This window comes from Cyphellophora attinorum, assembly GCF_001299255.1.
Source record: "Cyphellophora attinorum strain CBS 131958 chromosome Unknown Contig61, whole genome shotgun sequence".
Taxonomy (NCBI): domain Eukaryota; kingdom Fungi; phylum Ascomycota; class Eurotiomycetes; order Chaetothyriales; family Cyphellophoraceae; genus Cyphellophora; species Cyphellophora attinorum.
This window is the reverse complement of record NW_017253289.1, coordinates 60,730-69,274: the sequence shown is the minus strand read 5'-3', so window position 1 is coordinate 69,274 and position 8,545 is coordinate 60,730. Positions and strand designations below refer to the sequence as shown.

General features: G+C 53.0%; 2 protein-coding genes across 2 annotated transcripts; one reads left to right on the top strand and one right to left on the bottom strand.

The window, feature by feature from the left end:
* Positions 1-1,757: 1,757 nt before the first annotated feature.
* Positions 1,758-3,000, top strand: AB675_3896 (uncharacterized protein; the record flags this gene model as incomplete). The annotated part of the gene is made up of 3 exons (XM_018143988.1): positions 1,758-1,976; positions 2,022-2,174; positions 2,224-3,000. 3 exons carry the CDS (start codon positions 1,758-1,760, stop codon positions 2,998-3,000), a joined length of 1,149 nt encoding a protein of 382 aa, XP_017994382.1.
* Positions 3,001-3,258: 258 nt separating this feature from the next.
* AB675_3895 (Multidrug resistance protein CDR1) lies at positions 3,259-7,987 on the bottom strand (the record flags this gene model as incomplete). Its single annotated transcript, XM_018143987.1, has 5 exons — positions 3,259-3,768; positions 3,821-4,222; positions 4,268-5,949; positions 6,023-6,967; positions 7,042-7,987. 5 exons carry the CDS (start codon positions 7,985-7,987, stop codon positions 3,259-3,261), a joined length of 4,485 nt encoding a protein of 1,494 aa, XP_017994379.1.
* Between the last annotated feature and the right edge of the window lie 558 nt (positions 7,988-8,545).

Genomic DNA, 8,545 nt, shown 5'->3' with positions numbered 1-8,545 from the left:
TTGTATGGGCGCGGCCATTGAAATCGAGTCCATTTCATTGGGGTATATAGGATAGGAATATCCTTCTTCATTTCATATCAGACGGAACAATGGCTGTAACTGGTGCTGTATGCAGTGGTCCTTTTCTGCGTGCAGGACTCATGCAGGCAGAATGCCACAGAACACTCGCGACGAGACTCAGGTGGGCATTCGATGTCGTTGGAAGTACACTTTTGGGATCTACTCGGGCAAGCGATGGATGCTTGCGGCACAATTCCTCGGTATGGGCGACATGAGGCCAAGGGAAGAAGACTGCGCGCAGAGGCAGCGCGTAAGCGGTATGGGCGACATGAGGCCAAGGGAAGAAGACTGCGCGCAGAGGCAGCGCGTAAGCAGGACTCGAAGGGGCTTGGACCTCGAAGTAGGTGCGCATACCGATGGCCACCGCAGCACGTATGCGCACGGGCAGACCGCTGTGGAGAGAGGGCGGAGTTGCTCGATGCCGTCGGTGTGGCGAACAAAGTGAACGCGCTGGAGAGCTTGGCTTAAGCGGAGGGTTCAGATGTGTCAACAGGAACTGGCCGCTCGACAGTACTAGGAACCTAGAAGACTCTGTGTGCAAGGCTGCTAAAGTCGATCTTCGTGCCTTGGATACTACCAAGTCGAGCACTTGTCACGGACCACCGACACCAGCAGAATCGAACGCATCCAAATGCGATAAGGAGCAAGATCACAGGGCTCTCGGACGACCAGACCGCAGTCCTCGAAAAGGCCGTACACATTCTCGCACGCGTCTCAAGGTTCTGTCAACGCGAAAGCCAAATCTTGAAATAAAGTGTGGACACAAGGTTCAGCCTCTGCCATCTAGACCATCGACGTCTCGTGTTTCCCGTATTTTCCGAGCGCAACTGGAAAGTATATTAGAACGCCATCTCAACCGAGCTAGCCATGCGAGCTGCATGAGTAGCGCGATTTCCCCACGCTCAGCTTAACGGCTCTGGCCCATCTCGCACGAACAGCAAACCGTTCGCGCTATTCAGTCGTCGTGCGTTCTCCTTCAGCCACAGCAATCACCTCGCTAAATAGACGCAGGGCAGCTAGCCACAAAAGCCTCCTGATATCGCGTCATACCACGTGGTTGACAAGGTTGTTCACATGCATGAAATCCTGAAGCGAGTCCAAACGGGGCTCGAGATATCCTTAGGCTCTGGACATCCCATCAAGTCATCAAGCACTGAATGAATGAGTACTGCAGCGCGTACTGCGAGAACAGGTAAGAATCTCGTCCAAGCAAGGACGCCAACAGATGGTGAACCCTGGGCGGCCAAGTGCTGGGTGCGATTTGTGTCGCAAGCGAAAGGTCAGAGTACGTAACATTCTCTATTATCACACGAGCTTACTCATATAGTCTACAGTGTGACGAAGGCAGACCTGGGTGTCGGAACTGTGCCAGGCTCAAGAAACAATGCCCAGGATACCGTAATCCGACGTTCCGTTGCGTACATCCTCGTGCTTTCAGATCCGCTCTACCGCATCACCAACACCGCCAGCCAACGGATACTGCCCATGATCCGCTCAAGCTCGAATACTCGGCACTACAAACAGCTGAGCAGCATGCTATTCTTGACTTACAACCTTCCACGGAGGGCCCTGCTATTCCTGTGTCGCTCGGGTGTTTTCCGGTAACTATTTCAGAGCAAGCTATATGGTGGTCGCTCTCGAAAATCCATCACCAATCACGCATCTATGGAGTCGACACGTACTCGTTCCTACCCGCCATGCTCGAAGCCACGCGCCCGGGTTCATGTCTCGACGCCGCCGGACAAGCGATCTCAGTCATCCACTTGGCCAATCGTTCACTATCCCTGGAGCTGCGCGACAAGTCGAACCTCGCGTACGCACAAGGGGTCTCTGCAGTCAATGTCGCCTTGACAGATCCTGATCTAAGGTACAAGGACGAGACCTTGGTTGCCATCTGGCTCCTCGGGCAAAGAGAGGTCTGTTTATCAAATCGCAACGGAGTAGGTCTGACTGTACCGTAGCGCTTCGCACAGATTGGTCACTTCGAGCCCCAAGACAATTCAGCTGTCGAAGCGCATATCAACGGTGTACTCTTGCTGCTTCATCTTCGTGGGGAAGAGCAGTTTACTACGTCGCAAGGCCGACACCTCTATAAGCTGTTTCTCTCCAACCTGGTAAGTACGGCGCATGCGCTGATAGGGTTCCGAGCTGACCAGAAACAAGCAATGGCACCCTTTACTCGCATGCGAAGAACCGTCTGAGCAGTATCGGCTACTTGAAGCGCAGATTGGGAAAGCTACACTCAATATTCCAGATGCTTCCGCGCGCGTAAGCAGTTTCTTCCGTGGTGTCACGAAGCTGCGAGCTAGAATTCGCAATTGGCTCGTTTCCACGTCTGGCCGACAATCCGATGACACACTTATCGTCTCCTACTTGAAAGCGGGCGAAAGACTGGAACGCAAGGTTGTTGATTGGTGCGACGAGCCTGGCTGGAGGCCTCTTCCCGTAGCTGAGAAGGAGACGCGAGACGACGATACATGGCTCAGTCGGCAGCCTTTCTGCTCGATCTACTTCGTCGACACAGAGGGCTTCTCGCAGTGGAATCGATACTATGCTGCAAAAATCTGCTTGTACGCCGCCATCATCGATGCTCTTGTACATCATGAGAAGCGGGATTCCTGCCAAAAGCGGTGCGACTTATACAACATCCAAGACATGATACACCAGCATACTCTTGCGCTGCATGGGATCATTTGGAACTACCTTGGGATGATGAGCTACGGCTTTGGTGATATAGACGAGTCCGGACGAAGTCGATGGCGGTCCTGCAACATCGCCGGAGGCAGGAATCATCCGGATGCTTCGATCATCAAGGAAGCTGCAATGATGGAGGCTCATCCTCTCCTATCGTACTTGAGTTCCCTCGGCCGTCTGGCTATCCGGCAAAAGGAAGCGATCGACATGGTTTTGAACCGCCTGCACCAGTCTATCCAGTACTAGACCGCCAGCGTACATCATGAGCTTCTACTGGTTGCTGAAGAGGTTTCCAGTACCAGCTTTTACCACGAGGCGCCCTTTGTGTCGCGCGCACGTCGGCTATCGTGAGTTAACCATGCTCTTCCGGTTTGACTCCGGCCCATCAGAACTGAAGCCGTGTCCAACATGGACAGCTCTATGGTTCAGAGCAAGACTGTTGTGCGTTTATGACAAGGTTGAAATTGTATGCTAGATCGCCGCTATTACACCAAAGCCCGTCGATCAGACAGCGTAGTCCGACTTCACCACGTTCCGTAGGATACTCCACGACAGGTAGCAATAGAATCCCAACTTGCTCCAGCGACGAATAGGCTGCGCGTGCGAGCGAGTCGTCTCTTTGTTCGCTTCTGGCTGTACCTGTTCTGCACTTGCGCCCTTACGTGTCACGAGAGCTCTCAAGGAGAGTCCTCGTACTCGAAAGAGGTAGTAGAGACTCACCGCAGCCAAGACGTTGAATGCAATGTATCCCCACAGGATGCCAAAGTTGCGATACTGGTCCGATGGATATATTGATGCACCAGCAAGGAATTGATTGGCGTTACGAATGGGACAGTATTGGCAAGCCTGTGTCGCTTGAGGGTTGTAGAGTGCGCCTGGTGCACCCGCCTGCATATACTTTTGCAAGTACACCCCACAAGTCTGGCCTTCAGGCGGATCGAAGACTGCAAGCTCGTTCTGTGCGCACTTGACAACTCTGTCAACAAGTCCCGTACCAGCCCATCCTCCAATCAACTGGATAACGATGATTAGGACACAAGCAAAGCCAAAGCAGACAGGAACGTACGTAGGTGAAAGGAGAGACTCTCCACATGAAGATCCAGAACCCGGGGAGAGCAGACGGCGGCTGTAGTACGCCATTGAACTGCAGAGTGATAGTGAAGAGAAGTGTTGAGATTGCACCGGCGGTCTCCAGACTAGGCATCGTAAAGACAATCATTTGCGCGTAAGTAGAGGCGAAGAGGAGGAACTGTAGAACAAAAGCGTACATCATTGCCTGTGAATGAGGCGAGGCATGATAACCGAATACTGGAAAGTAGTAGCAAGCCCAGACAACCACCGAGAGGGCGATCTGGTACGGGATTTCTACGATGATATTCGCCAGCAGGAAAACGGACCAGCTATACATCCGAGAAGGAGACTCCCGCACTTCGAAGAGTGAGCGCTGGGGCATGAATCGTGACATTATCTTGGATCGTCAGTAGCTTGCAGCGCACGTTCGTGTATGACTTACCTGGTTGGCAACGGTCGAGAATGTAGCGTTCAGCATGAAGATTGAAAAGACGGTATTCTGCAAGCCCGTCGCGGACGAGTCCTGCAAGAAGAACGTGAAGCCGATGAAGAGTGCTGCCAGCAAGTTTGCCTGGAATTTGGCGTAGATGTACTCCGGAGATCGCCAATAGCACTCGAATTGGCGCCTGAGAACAGTCGTAAGCTGAGTCAAGAAGGACGTTGCATATTCTCGCTCATCATCAACATTCGTAGAATGGATGCGCTGCTCGCTATCGTCGACAGCCACCTCTTTGTCAGAGAAAACGGTAGTTGGACTTGCCTTCCATAGAGCCGGCCAATCATGTTTGGTGTCGCTCATCACGTCCAAAATATACTCAGCAGGATTCTCGTCCTTGCCGCACGATCTTGCGCCCTGGGATTCGAAGTGACCAGTCAATGTTCGGCAGTCTGGTCCAAGTGGTCCGAAGTACGCGGTCCGTCCGCCCTTGGAAAGAAGCAAGACTGAGTCGAACTGCTCAAAGATTGTGGCAGAAGGCTGATGAATGGTAGCCAGAATCGCTTGTCCGTCGCTAGCTAACTTTTGCAGCAGTGTCACAATGTTCCACGCGCTCTGCGAATCAAGACCTGACGTCGGCTCGTCGAGGAAGAGGATCGGAGGTTTGGCAACAAGTTCAACTCCGATGGTAAGCAGTTTCCGTTGCTCTAGGTTTAAGCCTTCGCCTGGCAGGCCAATAACAGCATCACTGAAGGACTCCATGTGCAGTAATTCGAGAACGCTCTGGACAAACGCGTCTTTGTCCTGTAGTGGAGTGGACGATGGTAGCCGTAGCTTTGCTGAGAATTGTAAGGCTTCCCGTACCGTTGTCGTGGGGAGATGTAGATCCTGTTGCTGAACATATCCGGTTTTGTGTCGATACGACGGCTTCAAAGGAGAGTTGTCGACAAGGATGCTGCCAGTAAGCTTGCCCGTAGTGTTGCGACGTTGTGCAAGCACGTCGAGAAGTGTCGTCTTCCCCGCCCCAGACACGCCCATCAGGCAGGTCATAGTTCCTGGTGTGACCCATCCCGTAACGTTGTCTAGTAGACGGCGCGGGGTGCCTCTGATGTTGATATTCAGCGTCACGTCCCGCCAAACCAAAGTGCCCCTGTCTGATCGACCGTTAGGGTGGCAATGATCTGAGCTGACATCAGTTGTCATCGTGGCAATTGGGACCTTTTCTGGTGGCATCCCCGCTGTGTCCAAGTCCTCTGACGCTTCTCTTGCTGGGGCCGCTGACATCTGGACACTGTCTCTAGCTGCCTTCATTGTCCTGAAGATCAATCGCTGAGGCAACGTACCTGCCGTCGAGCGAGCTTCAGTCGCAGCTAAGTACAGTGCGAGGAATGCGACCAAATACGACACCGCAATGCCGAGATTGCGCCACATATGAGCATAATCGTAGCCGTATCCGGACGCCACCCATTCATCGCCGGAGACAGTACGAGAGTTTGCAGTCGCCCCAATGAAAGCGCATGCAAAGTTGGTGTTGCCTGCATATGGCGGCACTATTATGGCGGCCGCACAAGGATACTCCTGGCCATGAACTTCATTAACAAGTAATGATTCGAAGATGTAAGCGACTGGATTGATGTAAGCGATCCAACGGAACCAGGGATGCATGCAACTTGTCTGCAACGTAAAGCCTGCACAGTGTCAGTGATGGCAGTCGAATCGCGGCAGACCAATATGCATGCCAGACTGCTGAGTAAGACTTACCGGTGTACATGATCTGAGCAAGAATCCCGATCCCTGCGATGGCATACGCTGGAGCCATCGCTTTGCAAGCCGCCCCGATGGTACGGAACAGAGCCGACATGAGCAGCGTGCAGATAAAGTTGAAGAGCAGGAAGATAAAGAAGTTCGAGGCTTCGGTCCGTAGTCCAGTCATGAAGTAGAACACCAAGTTGAATAGTGCTGCAATAACCAGCTTCACGGGAATGTCCACAATGTACGTTGCAAGAGCATCGGCAAACGGATGATAGAAAGCATAGTTCTGTTGCTTCGCGATTATGCCACGGCGTGAAAAGAGCGAGGAGATCTCAGTAACAGCGAGAAGGGCGTTCATTAGAGTGGCCAAGAAGAGAACAGAGCCCCTGGACCCGAGGCTTGATGTAGTTCCATTAGGTCCATAGTAGATGCTTCCCACGACGAACGCGAGAATGACGCGGCCTGCGATAAGAGTGATAGTCGACGCCAGATCGTTCCAGAACAGTTGTGATGCTCGACGCATACAAAGCCCTACTTGCATGGGCACCGAAATGATGAAGGGCGATTTGTCTCGTGTGTGGTGGGCTTGCGTGGAATGGTGGTCCTTTCGAAGAGCTTCCTCTCGCTCTGCACCTTGGTTGCCGAGTCGATCCCGATTGATATCGGCCATGCACTTCTTGAACTCTGCTGACGCTAACCAGTACTTCTCGAAGTCAAGCGGTGTCTTTGGAATGGAGGTTGCGAATCCGTCACGCCATCTTCGTTCCGTGGGATTTGTGACAGCAGTCAAAAAGTCTGGAGTAGTCTGGCGTGGAGGACTCTGCCAGCCCATGCGCTCGAAGTACGATCGTGCCTCCTCAACAGGGCCGAAGTAAATCTGTCGGCCCGCATAAAGAACAGTCACCTTGTCGAATGTCTCGTAAAGGCTCTGGCTGCCTGGTAGATTGCTGCTGCCTGTGTCACTCCCGCTATCTCAGCCATAACGCGCAAAGAACGCGTGAAGTGTAGTGCTGTTGCGGAATCCAGACCTCTCGTTGGATTGTCCCATACTGCTATAGAAGCGCGAGTCATAGCCATCTCTGCGATGCTGACTCTTTTGCGTTCGCCGCCACTTACTCCACGAATGACATCATTTCCGACTTTTGTGTGCCGCGCATTGAGTAAGCCAAAGATCCTCAACATGACCTCCACCATATGGGTACCGTAGGACTTGCGGTCGACCCCCTTGATGCGTGTGTGCGGGGTCCGAGCTGCAACTGCGAACTGGAGCGTCTGCTTCACGGTAAGATGAGGGAAGTGCTCGTCGTCCTCAGCGGAGTAGACCGCACGGCCTTTGAAGTGCTTGGCAAATGTCGACTGGGCTATACCATCATAGAGTACGGAGGACTCTGGAGACAGTTCAAGGCCTTGTGATTGGCATGCCAAAGTCTTGAGAAGCGTTGTACAGCCACTGCCAGGCCTGCCGAGGATTAGCAGCATCTCTCCACGTTCTATGGAGCCGTTGAAACCATTCAGTATGACCTTGTGCTGGGGTTTGCGCTTCTGGAAGATCGTCATCGGCAGTCGCGCCAAAGCTATCAATGGAGATGTGACGGTCTTTTGAAGCTCGACGTCGGATCCGGTGCCAGATACTGTGAGCGAGCTGAACGTTACACCTTGAGTGGTTCTGCTGACCACATCCTCTCTGATCAATCGCAGGAACGTTGAAGCCCAGAAACTGAAATCAAAAGATTCGTTCTCCGGATCCAAACGAGGATCAATGTCGGAAAGACTTCGAGGGACGATGCCGACATCCTTCGATAGACCTGTGGCGATTCTGGTAAGGCCAGCATCTTTCGTTGTGTCAAAAAGACGATTGAAATGTCTTCCGCTGTTCTGTTCTCGCTGAGCGCGCGTTGCGATGCTTGTTCTCAAGTCATCGAGCAAGGAAAGTTGTGCAGAGTCTGCATTGCTGGTTGTTACCGACTCGTTCATTGTTGAGGCATTCAAGCATTCGCCAGAGACCACCAGTACCCAAGTCCTAGCTGTAGGTCAAAAAGATTCATGATGGTCTCGCAGGACGAGCTGGCGTTGCGTTCCAGCTCAGGATCCAGGACTGTCTGCAACTGTTCGGCTGGTCGAGACTGGACAGCTCGTGCAGAGCAGCCTCAGCCAGCCAGGTATCGTGCAAGCAAGGCATGATATGGTGGTCGTTAGTGCGGCCACTCCAAGGTTTCGCATCGCGTCAGACTACCAGTCTGGCAGGAGTGTTTGCGGAACACGAGGTCGGTGGAAGGTTCTGCATGGCGAAGTGGAACCCAAGCGAAGTATTCTCCAACCCCTTTTCTGCGACCTGATTGGCTTCGAGCATGCGGAGGGATCCAGGCACTCTCGGCAGTGAATCCTTACTCCCCAATCCTGGTCTGCTGTCAATCGGCAGTCTACAAAGAACAGAAGCTTAATGAGCACCGCCCTTTGGCCTCCGCTCGCACGGCACAATGCCTCGCGCAAGCACCAACCAGCAGCGATGCCTTGATCTCTGGAACATGTAAG